Raw genomic sequence first — 13,797 nt, forward strand, 5'->3', positions numbered from 1 at the left:
GACCACATCGTCTAGTCATGGTAGTGGTTGGGGCGAGGACAAGAGAAAGTGCTGGAAACCCTCCAGTTGACTCTTGCTGGGACCTCAAGGCCTCATGGCTTGGCTGGCAGGTCCTTGTACCAGGTGCTGATTATAACAAAAAATTGGCTCCCGAGGTGGGTGGGTCCATCACCACTAGGCGTCTCTGCCCTCGTTCTCAGCCAATGAAGCCAACTGAGCTGTAGCCAGCAAAAGCAACCAGCGGGAAACAGTTGTTCTGTGGGAAAACATCCTCAGTCTCTTCCCCTTGACTCCAGGGCTGGGCTTGGCAGACTCCTGTGTAAATGCCAGAACTCTTACACGAGGGATTTGCTGTGCATCAGGAGTGGAGCTGATTTAGGGTGTCAGTGACCATGCTGAGGGTAGTTGGACACTTCCTAATTGTCCCCCAAAGTCCTAGGCTCTTGGATTGACAGCCCGGAAGCTAGCAGATCAGAAAGCAGCTAGGAAAGAGCCCCTGTCCCTAGCTACAAGTTCTGTTGTCTGTTTAGAGACCTAAGAGGACTCAGCCATCTGTCCAGGAAGGATGTGAGGGCCCGACCCATCCCAGGCTCCCCTACCTGCAGAAGCCTCATTGGCCTCACCAGGCTGACAGGTTCAGCTTGGGAATACGGCCGCAGCTCAGAGTCACAGGGCCGGATGCTGGCCCGGGATGTACCTCGAGGTGGTGATACCAGCATTGTCACACATGATTCGAGACAAGGAAATCTGGTGCAGGCCTCTGTGTTGTCTCTCGGTGAGAACACCCCATTTCTGCCAGCAGAACCTCCCAGGTGGTCAAGAAATGGAGGAGAAGGAGCATGAGCATCTGTTGTGTACCAGATATTTTGCACACAGCATTTCACTCAGTTCTTACAAATTTCATGAAGAAACAGGCTTAGTGGTTACATAAGTTACCCAGTATTAGTGCACAGTATTTTAAGTGGCCAGGGCTGGATTTGAACCTATGCAAATTCCATATCCAATATGGAAGCTGGGCATGGTGGCACGTGCCTGTAATCCCAGTACTTGGGAGGCTGAGACGGGAGAATCACAGGTTTAAGGCCAGCCTCAGCAACATAGTGATCCCCCCTGCAACTTAGAACCTGTTTCAAAATAAATGATTAAAAATAGGGCTGGAAGCCAGGCGTGGTGGCACACACTTGTAATCCCCGCGCTTGGGAGGCTGAGACAGGAGGATCGCGCAGGTTCGAAGCCAGCCTCAGCTACTTGGTGAGGCTCTCAGCAACTTAGTGAGACCCTGTTTCCAAATAAAATAGAAAATAGGTCTGGGAGTATAGCCCGGAGGTAGAAAGCCTCTGGGTTCCACCCCCAGTACCAGTACCACCAAAAAAAAAAAAAAAAAATAGGGCTAGGAATATAACTAGGAGGTAGAATGCCCTTGGGTTTAATCTCCAGTAAACACACACACACACACACACACACACACACACACACACACACATTAAAAAAAAAAGAAAAGTGCCAGAAGAAGTCCCACTTGGGCCCCCAGCCAAAGAGGCTCCATGATGGCCCCAACCCAGGTTCCAGTGTTGTCAGGTGTCCTGCGCAGATCCAGGAACTCCCTTGCCAGATTGTACTTTTCAGTGCCCGGCTAAGCTGTGCCAAGTTCCGGGGCTGGGAGAGCCCGCAGAAGCACCAGCCATTGTCCTCTGTAGAGGAAGGGAGAGGCAGCGTCAGCTGTGCCAATCTGTTAGCTTCTCTTCTCTCCACAAGTTCTCCAGAGAAAGCTCTGTGGTCAGGCACCATTGGGCCAAACTCGAAGATCCTTGCTGATCCAAACACTAGATCACTGTCCTTTAATCTGCAGCGTGACGGGGTGGCCATGCGCAGAGTACGTCCTAATGTAAAAGGCTGTTGTAACAAAACCTCAAAACCACAAATCTGACACTTTGCATGTTATTGGACTCGTGCTTTAGCTAGCCATAGTACTCAGAACATAAAAAACTCAATCAGGTTTGTAGAATGAATGAACAAGAGAAAGGACAAATGAGAAGCATGAATAAAATTTCAAAACTCATAAAAGGACTTAGGATTCTGCATATATGAGAGGGCCAGAATAGGCAAATATGTAAAGACAAAAAGTCAATGAGTGGCCATCAGGGGCTGGGGGGACAGGGAGTGGCCATCATGGACACGCACATTTTAGGGGTGATGAGAACATTCTGATATTGGTCCTGGTGATGGCCCCAGACCCCTCAATATGCTAAAATCATTGAATTGTATACTTCATATAGGTAGATTTTGTGGTATGTTAATTATATCTCAATAAAACTTTGTATTTTATTTTATTTTTAGTTTATTATTATTATTATTATTATTATTATTATTATTATTATTATTTTGGTGGTACTGGTGTTCCTGGAAGCCCTTCTACCTCTGGGATACACTCCCACGGGCTACACTCCCAGACCTATTTTATATTTTTATATTTGGAAACAGGGTCTCTTAAGCCAGCGCAGCTGGCTCCGAACCAGCGCGATCCTCCTGTCTCTGCCTCCCAAGCGCGGGGATTACAAGTGTGCGCCACCACGCCCGGCTATTTTATTTTTTTTTTAAATGGTGCACCGTTCCTGGAGGCACTGCAATACCAAGTCGATGCATGGAGTGAATGGAGCAAGAAAGCTCCTATTCCATCTCCTATTTCCAAAGATCCATATACGTGCTCATATGAGGACACTCAGAGCACGTATCAGATATTAAACTGATAAGAACAGATACTAGATCTTAGCCAAAAGGCCGAGAAACAATTCAATAAAACTATTTTAAAAAAAGATTTCATGCTGGGCGTGATGGCACATGCCTGTAATCCTAGTACTTGGGAGGCTGAGGCAGGAGGATTGCAGGTTTGAGGACAGCCTCCTAAGTAATGAGACTCTTATCAACCTAGCAAGACCTTGTTTCAAAATACAAATAAAATAGGGCTGGGAGTGTAGGTTGGAGGTAGAATGCCCCTGGGTTTGATCCCCAGTGACACACACACACACACACACACACACACACACACACACACACAGAGTTTCATGTGAGAAACTTCTAAGAACTAGCCACACTGATTTCTCAGCTATCAGGATGCTGTACCAGGACCAGGCCGCAGGATGCACTGGACAGTCAAGGTAAGCAACGCCACCACCTGAAGACGCACCAGGCCTATGTCATCTGTTGAACCACAACTCACCAAATGTCCTCCGACTGGACAAGGAAAGCCATGCGATGTTTCATTACCAGGCACCGTTGCATAAATATCTCTCAGAACCTTCACAAGCCTTGGCGAGGCACTTTCATGGCATGTTAATTGCGCCTGGTAAGCCAGGCGTGGTGGCGCACGCTTGTAATCCCAGCACTTGGGAGGCTGAGACAGGAGGATCGCAGGTTCACGGCCAGCCTCAGCTACTTAGTGAGGTCCTTCACAACTTACTGAGAAGACCTTGTTTCAAAATTAAAAATAAAATAGGGTTGGGGTGTAGCTCGGAGGTAGAACAACTTGGGTTCAATTCCTAGTACCGAAAAAAAAAAAAATTACACCTAGTATATTTAAAGTTGAGCAACCATGACTCGTCCAAGGTTGGTTCACTATTCAGCGGAGCTCAGATTAGGTAATCCAATCCCAAACCTGGCACTGGATTTCAGTAGGGATCAGAGGAAACCACAAGAGCTAACATGGGATGATATTTCTGGGATGTTACGGAGGGAGCCAGTGTCCAAGGGGAAACCTTGGGCGGCTGGTGATCCCCGTCCTCCAGCAGGGGCGCCTGCAGCTTCTCAGGTGTCTGGAGCACCCAAGTTTAAGAGAAGAAACTCAGGGTTCTTGACTGCTTGCTGTGCATCTGCTCGGTGCTGGGTTAAGTGGAGTGGGCAGTAGGAAGTCCTTGGACCACTTTATACATGGTGAAAGATCAGCCAGGGCTGGGGCTTCAGGTTCTATCAAGAAAGAGAGGCAGGAGGTAGGGACCGAAGAGAGTTTAGCCTTCAGTACCCCTAAAGGTACTGGATGGGGTAGAACAGTGGGGAGAAGGGACACATTAAAAACGTGTGTGTGTGTGTGTGTGTGTGTGTGTGTGTGTGTGTGTGTGTAGTCAGGTGTAGTCGCACATGATTATAATCCCAGTATTTGGGAGGCTGAGACAGGAGGATTGCAGGTTCAAGGCAGGCCTCAACTACTTACTGAGGCCCTCTACAATTTAGTAGACCTTGTTTCAAAAAATAAAGAATAAAAATAGGGCGGTGGATGTAGCTAAGAGGTAGAATGCCCCTGGGTTTAATCCCTAGCACCACACCAAAAAATTGTGGTATGTGTGTGTGTGTGTGTACGCATGCGCACTTGCACACCTGTGTGGTACTGGGGACTGAACCCAGGGGTATTCCACCTCTGAGTTACACCCCCGACACCACTTTTTATTTTGAACTGGGGCCTCACTACAATGCAAAGGGCCTCGCTAAGTTGCTGAGGCTGGCCGCAAACCTGTGATCTTCCTGTCTCAGCTTCCCAAGTGCCGGGATTACTAGCATGTGCCACCACACCTGGCTACATTTTTTATTTAATTTCATGTTTTTACTACTTTCTACCTGGGTGGACTTGGGCAAATTAGTAGCTGTCTCTGAGCTTATTTTCTCCTATATAAAATGGCTGTAGCTGGGTATGGGAGGCACATGCTTGTAATCCCAACACTTGGGAGGCCAGAACAGGAAGATCGCACAGGTTTGAAGCCAACCTCAACTACTTAGTGAGGCTCTCAGCAACTTAGTGAGACCCTGTTTCCAAATAAAGTATAAAATAGGTTTGGGAGTATAGCCCGGGGTAAAAAAGACCCTGGGTTCCACCCCTGGTTACACACACACACACACACACACACACACACACACACACACACGGCTGTAATGACTGCTTGTCAAGGTCAGTAGGAGGACTAAATGAATTACACATAACTGTTCCTAGTCTTTCTTCTTTCTTGGGATAGATTCTTTGGTGCCCACACCAAACAGCTAATACAGCAGCTTTGCAAGGCCCTCAGCACCTCAGTGAAACTGTTCCAAAATAAGAGATTAAAAGGGCTGGGGATGTAGCTTGGAGGTAGAATCCCCCAGGGTTCAATATCCAGTACCAAAAAAATCATTTTTTTCCAGATGGTTTTCTCTTATTTCTTATATGGGCTGGTGACTGAACGCAGTCCGGTAGACCCCGAGCAAGGCCTCCAGCCTCCAGCCTGGGGTGCTGGGAACATTGTGGCTTCTTCTGGCCACTCCTGATTCTGCAGGAAGCTCTTCTCCTGCTCCTTCTGGAAGAGCAGTACAGAGAGGAGACTGAGAGCCCCACATCAGGTGATGTAGAGGGGGGAGCCGCAGGGTGGGCACGAGGCGGGACCACTCTCAGGGTGGCAGGAGGTGACAAGACTACTTGGGGACTGGGGACAAGAGGCCAGAAAAAGGTGGGGTCCTCAGAGGTTGAGGGGAGTCTGGCAGGCTGCACAGCTCCAATTGTCCTGACTCTGCAGCCAGCCCAGAGGGCCTCCTGGAAGTAGAAGCTACTCCAGAAGGAGCAGCTACCTAAATACGATCTGGTGGAGGCCTGAGAGGGAGGCTACATCCTCCCTCAGTCCCTCTTGGCCCATACACTTTATTTTTTATTTTATTTTATTTTATTTTTTGTGGTACTGGGAATTGAACCTAGGGGTATTCTACCTCTGGGCTATACCCCCAGCCTTATTTTTTATACTTTATTTATTTATTTATTTATTGCTGTGCTAAGGACCCACAGTTACCTGCTTTTGCATCTTAGTATCTCAATAACCAGAAAGAATAAATGGATGAAGGCTGTAGGAATTCAGATACCTATGTGAGTGAACACATCTCTTGTCTGGGGGCACTTACAATCTTAAAGACTTAAAAATGCAAAATGAGGATCTGCTCCCAGCATCTGTCTGGCAGCTGTGGCGATAGGGTGGTGACCTTGGTGGTCCCAATCCCTCGGCCACTGGAGGCGCCAAGTGCCGAGGACAGGAGCCCGGCAGCTGGGGCCCTTAGTGCCAGGCAAAGTTGCTGTCCATTCTCTCTGTCCTACCCACCATCATGCTGTCTTCTGTAGGTGCCACGGGAAAGGGTAAGGCTCTCTCAGCCCCTCCTCACTTCCCTGAAACACTTTAATCAGCCATAAATGTGCTGTTGTTTAATGTAGCCTGTGGCCCCTCAGAGGCTGTCCTGAATCTGCCACAAGTGCTGGGCTCCGGGCAAGAGTGGCTCTTACGTCCCTCTGTGTCCATCTTGGCAGCAGTGATTTTTTTTGTCTTTGTTTTTTGTTTTGTTTGTTTGTTTTTTGGTACTGGGAATTGAAACTAGAGGCATTCTACCTCCAAGCTACACCCCGAGTCTGATTTTATTTATTATTTGAAAACAGGATCTCACTAGGTTGCTGAGAGCCTTGCTAGGTTGCCAAGGCTGGCTTTGAACCTGTGGTCCTCCTGTTTCAGCCTTCCAAGTAGTAGAGATCACAGGCATGCGCCACCACGCCTGGCTGCAGTGTTGGTTGTTTTTTGTTTGTTTGTTTGTTTGTTTGTTTGTTTTTGTTTTATTTGTGGTACTGGGGATGGAATCCAGGGGCATTCTACCTCCGAGCTACGCCCCCAGCCCTATTTTTTATTCTTTATTTTGAAACAGTCTTACTGAGGCGCAAAGGGCCGCCCTCACTAAGTAGTAGCTGAGGCTGTCCTCGAACCACGATCCTGTCTCAGCCTCCCAAATGCTGGGGTCACAGTGTGCGCCACCGTGCCCGGCCGTGTGTGATGGATTTGGCTGGAGCCGAAGGACCTGGCCATGGAGCTCACTGCTGACTTGGCCTGTAGACCTCAGGTCCCCCTTAATATGTACAATCATATATAGAAAAATCAAAATAAATAATTTTGTTGTCGATTTTTTTTTTGCTGAAAGTCTCACTGAGTTGCTGAGGCTGTCCTCAAATCTGTAATCCTCCTTTCTCACCCTACAGTACTGGGATTATAGGCATGCTTCTATTATTTTTTTTGTTTTGTTTTGTTTTGTTTTTTGTTTTTTGGGTTTGTTTTTTTTTTGGTGGTACTGAGCTTCCTGGAAACCCGTCTACCTCCGGGCTACACTCCCAGACCTATTTTATACTTATTTGGAAACAGGGTCTCCTAAGCCAGCATGTGCGGCTGGCTTTGAACCTGCGCGATCCTCCTGTCTCTGCCTCCCAAGCGCAGGGATTACAAGCGTGCGCCACCACGCCCGACTCTATTGTTTTTAATAGCCAAATACTATCACATGATTTCAATCTTCAGGTTTGCAGATGGGTTTACAACAGAGATGGCCTCAAATAGTCTTGCCTTTTAAAAAGTACTTCTCATAATAATGCTTTGATGCCTTTCAAATGAACCATTGTTTAAATGAAACATCAAAAGGAAGCTGGGCACGATGGCACATGCTGCAATTCCAATACTTGGGAAGCTGAGACAAGAGGATCGCAGGTTCACAGCTAGTCTCAGCAATTTAGTGAAGTCTTCTGCAACTTAGTGAGATGCTGTTTCAAAAATTAAAATATAAGGCTGGGGTTGTAGGTGAGAAGTAGAATTCCCCTGGGTTCAATCGCCAGTAACGCATGTATGCGCACGCACACACACACACACACACACACACACACACACATACACACAAACACACACACACACACATACACTCAGAAAAGAAAAAAAAAAAACAAGAGGACAGTGGTAGGGAAATTTGAGTCCCAAATTTGTATGCTTGGAAAAATGACCATACTGCATTTAAAAGAGCTCTGCCAGAGCATTCAGGACAAATTCATTGCTAATGTCAGTGAACTTTTAAAATTTGATTTGAGTCGGACATGGTGGTTCACACTTATAATCCCAGCATTTGGGAGGCTCACGGTTCACGGACAGCCTCAGCTACTTAGTGAGACTCTTTGCAACTCGGTAAGACTCTGTTTCAAAAAATAAAAAGACTACAAAACAGGGCTGGGGGTGTAGCTTGGAGATAGACTGTCCCTGGGTTCCATCCCCAGTACCAAAAACAAACAAACAAACAAACAAAAACAAAAATTTTTTTTAAATTTGTATTTTCTAAGCACATTTATTTGCTTTTGGAGTCCTAGAAGAGAGAATAAGGAAATTGTACCCAGCATTGTAATTGAACATAACATACTTAAATAACACCACATAAAGAGTTTGAGCCAGCCTTAGAGATCCCAGTACAGTTTGCCTTTGTCCACAATAGTTAGGCTTGAGAAACACCTTGTGATTTTTTTTTGTGTGTGTGTGTGGTGGTACTGGGGGTGAACCCAGGGGAGGCTATACTCCCAGACATATTTTACACTTTATTTGGAAACAGGGTTTCACTAAGTTGCTGAGAGCCTCACTAAGTAGCTGAGGCTGGCTTCGAACCTGTGCGGTCCTCCCGTCTCAGCCTCCCAAGCGCGGGGATTACAGCGTGCGCCACCACGCCCGGCCGCCTTGTGATCTATTTAGCAAGTTGTCTCTACTCACTAGAGAAATAAACAGAAAATAATTTTTGTTTTCTTCAAACTGCTCCCAAAGGAGCCTTGTCAGCCTCTGCTTCTTGCTGGGTGACTCTCTCTGTTAACAACGTCTCAGTTTAAGCCTAGCACTGTGGCCCAGGCCTGTAATCCCAGAACTTGGGAGGCTGTCAGGAGAAGCCTAGGTTCAAGGCCAGACTCAGCAATTTAACTGTAGCTGGGTGTACAATGCCCCCGGGTTCAATTCCCAGGATCCAAACCAAAGAAAATAAACAAAAGCATCTCAGTCCAAATCTGTGACATTCCGTCCCTTTTTTTTTGGGGGGTGGGGGGGCTAACAAGTACAATAGTCTCATCCTGGTCAAGATGGACCTATTTATTAAAAATATCCTACATTTGATTCCAGGGCCCCCTGCCCCTCACCTCGGGTAGCAGCAGCCTGGGTGGCAGGGAGGAGTGCGGGCTGTCGCTTTCTTCCTCTTCTTCCTCCCTCTTTGCAGTATCTACTGTCTGTTCGAGTGGGAGGAAGAAATGGAGAATGGCGTGTCCTTCCTTCATGATGCTCCCACAGCAGAGCAGCCGGCTCCTGGTCTCATGGCTTCTCTGTCAGTCCTTGCCGTGGGGCAGGCCACGCCCGTGGGCTCCATCGCCCAGGTCCTGGGAGGCTGTAGCAGGGCTCTCCCTTCTGTTCCCTGGCAGGGGAGGCTCAGGCCATCTCAGCTCTCCTCCTCCCTCAGCCCAGGTGCACTTAGCCCACCATGGCCCTGGAGCTTGCTGCTAACTGACACACACACACACACACACACACACACACACACACACACACACACACAGAGCTTTTGAAGGGCAGAGTGATGAGTGGAAAACCACTAGGCAGGGAGAAGTATTTGACCTCTGGGGTTTCAAAAGTCCAGGCTAGATGATAATAAGAAGCCATTTGCCGTGACTTCATTGTTGTTTTTGATGGTGGGACTGGACACTGAACCCAGGGGCATTATACCTTTGAGCTACACCCCCAGTCCTGTTTTCTTTTTTTATTTTTAAACAGAGTCTCGGTTATTGACGGCCTCACTAAGTTGCTGAGGCTGGCCATGAACCTGTGATCCTCCTGTCTCAGCCTCCCAAGTTCCCAAGTACTAGAATTACAGGTGTCCTTATTGTTGCTTTTTTGATTTGCACAGAGGCTACTGCCCTTCCACTGCATGTCCCTGCATCTGTGAGGGAACATCAGGGAGAGTCACCGGCCCTGCCGCCCCAGTGGCCTCCCCTTCTGTGCTCAGCTCTCTCTTCACCTCGGCTTCCTCAACTCTTGTTCATGGCTCCTAATGGGCCAGCCACATCTACTGCCATGTGTGTTCCCTTGGGGTGCCTTTCTTCCCCAGGCTGCCCAACAAGGGTAGACATGGCTTTTCTTTCTTTCCTTGGATCAACCAAAACAAAGTCAGGAACCTCCCCTAAGAACCTCCAGGTCAAGAGGAGAAAATAGGACCCAAAGGGTAAGCTGTAAGTACTCAATAAATAATTGGCTAGCAAACAAATAAAATCATGAATGTTCAGACAAACCCATTAGACAGTGCCATTTAAGGAGTGCCCTTCTTATTGCTTTCATGATAGACATTGTTGGGAGGATCCGTCCACTCATATACTCTTTCTCTGGGAACAACCCTTACTCCGCTAAAGGGAGACTGGATAGTCAGTCACACTTATGTCATGAGACCCGCATATCCCCCAGCCAAGGGGTACACATGGCTCAGCCTCTGCCCATCAGATTATTCTGATAGGACTTTGGAATTCAAACCCGGACAGACTGAGCTAGTCAGCTTCAGAAAGTAAAATGGGCCAGGCACAGGCCTGTATTCTCAGTACTTGAGAGGCTGAGGCAAGAGGATTGCAAGTTCCAGGATAGCCTCAGTAATTTAGCAAGATGCTGGGTCAAAAGGAAAATACAAAAATGGCTGAGGATGTTGCTTGAAGGTAGAATTCCCTTGGATTCAATCCCCATTATAAAGGAAGGAAGGAAAGAAGGAAGGAAGGAAGGAAAGAAGGAAGGAAGGAAGAAAAGAAGGAAGGAAGGAAGGAAGGGAGGGAGGAAGGAAAGGGACGGCAGACAAGCTGGATTGTGGAGCTGAGACTCCCACATAGGCTACATGCAAGATGAGTCACAGACAAGGAAGAAAGGAAGAGCAGCTATGTCATTCCTGATGGCTTGCTTTCTTCCTTCCTTCCTTCCTTCCTTCCTTTTGTTCTTTCTTTTTCTTTCTTTCTTTTTGTGGTACTGGGGATGGAACCCAGGGGCATTCTACCTCTGAGATATGCTCCCAGCCCTGTTTTGTATTCTTTTTCTTGAAACAGGGTCTTACTAAGTTGCAGAGAGTCTTGCTAAGTAGCTGAGGCTGGCCACAAACTGAGATCCTCCTGTCTCAGCCTCCCACGTCCTGGGATTACAAGCGTGCGCCACCACACCCGGCTCCCGGCAGCTTTCTAATCCCACAGCAGCTGGCTCCACTACATCCAGGACACCTTCAGATCCTTAAAACAGCACCCCTCCTCTTCTGCTTGAAAAGTGCTCAGGCTACATTTTCTGGCAACTTAAACTGTAACCTGTTTCTTCTCTTCAGCTCTACCTAACAGTCTGACCCAACACCCCAAATTTGGTAGTGAAGGAGAGATATCATGGGTGTGTGGCAAAGAGCTCCAGATGGGGAGAGCGCAAGGCACCAGGGAACTGGAAAAAGAAGAGGCCTGGATGGATGTAAAGACTGTGCCTGCAATCCACGTAGGGAGGGGAGAAGGAAGGAGGAGTGGAAACAGACCCGACAAGTTAGAGTCCACGAGCCATTAGAGAGCACCTTCTATGGATTAAGTATTGCGTTTTGCTCCAAATGCATATCTATGCATGTGAATGGAGGTGAATGAATGAGCAGCCAACTGAATGGGTCTTCTTTTTTTTCTGTTGTATTTTTATTATATATCAAAATCATACACATCACAGTCATTTTTATATATTTCCTAGATGCCTACTTTAAAAAGCAAACCAAAAAACTTGTCATGTACATTATTTATTTAAGAGGAGCCAGCAAAAATACTTGCAGATTGCACTATTATTTATTTATTTATTTATTTATTTATTTTTGGATTTCACCAGTTTTGTTTATTAACACTTTTTTTATTTCCAGATATGTTATTTTTTTCTTTTAACAATTTTTTTATTGAACATAAATAGTATACATTTAAACTATATTTGGTGCCCTCTCCCCCCTGAATGGGTCTTCTGATTGCCAGCTGTAAGGACTGTTGAGTCTGCCAGTGGAGGTTGGCAGGGGTCACGGTTTGTAGTGTGACCCTGGCCTGGAGTGGTCTTGCTCTCGGGCATGTCACGGGCCCTCTCTAGGCCTCTCTCACCTCACATAGGAATCTCTGCCCTGCTTCCGAAACATGATTCAACTGCTAGAAGAGTAGATGTCAAGGATAATAATCACAAGAATCTTTCCACCGCTTCTATGAGTTCCAAAATGTTTTCCTGCGCTTTGAAAAATTTGGATCTTATAGCAAATCTGTGACACTGTTGGAGCCAGGACTGTTTCCTCAGTTTGCTGAGGAAGAAGCCATGAGACAGGAGAGTTTAGGTGGCTTAGCCAAGGTCACCAGTTTGATAAGTGAAGGGTCACAGCTCCAAACTGAGGATCGAGACCACAAATCTCAGGCTCTCTCCAGTACTCTAGACTCAGAACAAAATGATGAGAGACGAGATCCAGAAAATAGAAATGCTCCGGGGGAGTGCTATTATAAAGAAAGATTTCCCAGAAGGGACAAAGGAGGGTGTGAACTGTTCCCCAGGGACAAATGCTTGCAGGAGTGTTAGAACCTTCCTCACAAAAGAACACATTCCTTTGACACATTCAAGGGCTCTCAGTCGAGTAGATGTCACAGCCCTCCCCACTTTACAAAGGGAAACAGGCCGAAGGGAAGTGGCCTGCTCACAGTCACGCCTTTTTACAGGCCAGCCAGCGCATCCTTAGTCTCTTCAGCGCTGCCTGCATCTCCTGGTTCCTCAGGGTGTAGACCAAGGGGTTGAGCATGGGCGTCATGACCGTGTGGCTGATGGACACAGCCTTGTCCATGGGGAATGGGGTGAAGGGCCGGGCGTACAGGTAAATGCTCGGAATGAAGATCATAGACACCACAATGATGTGGGTGGTGCAGGTAGACGCCGCCTTCCTCCTCGCCTCCCCCGGGTGGGACCTTAGCATCAACAAGATGGCCACGTAGGAGATCAGAAGGAAAAAGAACCAGACGACATCTAGCATCCCACTGTTGGAGATCACGAGGATCTCCAAGAGGGACGTGTCTGTGCAGGCCAGTCTCAAGACTTGGGGGACATCACAGTAGAAGTTATCCAAGATGTTGGGGCCACAGAAGGGCAGCGGGAGTATCAGAGATAACTGGACGATGGAATGGATGAAGCCTCCAACCCAGGCCATCGCCACCAGACCCAGGCAGAGCTGAGTGTTCATGATGGTGACATAGTGCAGAGGCCGGGAGATGGCGACCAGGCGATCATAGGCCATCACGGAGAGGAAGAAGACCATGGCGCCTCCCAGAAAGTGGAAGAAGAAGAGCTGGGCCAGGCACCCCTGGAAGGAGATGGTCTTCGTGTCAGAGAGGAGGTCCACCAGCATCTTGGGTGCAGTGACTGAGGAGAAGCAGAGGTCTATGACAGCTAGATTTCGGAGCAGGAAGTACATGGGTGTGTGGAGTCGCGAGTCTGAGGTCACTGTGACTATGATGAGGGTGTTTCCCACAATGGTAGTGACGTAGACAAATAGGAAGAGCAGAAACAGGACAAGCTGGAGCTCTGGAGACTGTGAGAGTCCAAGGAAAACAAAATCCGATACCCAAGTGAGGTTCTGTGGGTCCATGGTGTCCACCTAAAGAAGATGGACCACAGATATAGATGCATGAAGCCACTACTTTCTCTGCGAGGGCTCAGGGATCAGAACCAGTATCCAGGTCCATGTGATGGGCGTCCTCACGTGTGATAGGAGATGCTGCCTTGACTCTGGAGAATCCGTAGGTAGGTGCTGCAGTCCACATTCATGAGCTGCCCTCCAGCCGTCCAGAAGCCTGTGCAGCCTGCCTTTCAAAGATAGATAGAGCGCTGGGAAAACACTTGCAGTCAGACAGATCCAGAGTCAATTTCAGATCTTCAGTTTCCTTGAGATTTGGCCATGAGTAACTTATTTTGTCAGAATCTCAGG

At 47.7% G+C, this 13,797-nt stretch overlaps 1 protein-coding gene across 1 annotated transcript; it reads right to left on the bottom strand.

Annotated features, from left to right (window-relative positions):
- Positions 1-12,522: 12,522 nt before the first annotated feature.
- Positions 12,523-13,458, bottom strand: LOC308275676 (olfactory receptor 4D2-like; the record flags this gene model as incomplete). The annotated part of the gene is made up of 1 exon (XM_080714033.1): positions 12,523-13,458. One exon carries the CDS (start codon positions 13,456-13,458, stop codon positions 12,523-12,525), a length of 936 nt encoding a protein of 311 aa, XP_080570159.1.
- Positions 13,459-13,797: the final 339 nt, after the last annotated feature.

Source organism: Muscardinus avellanarius, assembly GCF_963383645.1.
Source record: "Muscardinus avellanarius genome assembly, chromosome: 16".
NCBI classification, from domain to species: domain Eukaryota; kingdom Metazoa; phylum Chordata; class Mammalia; order Rodentia; family Gliridae; genus Muscardinus; species Muscardinus avellanarius.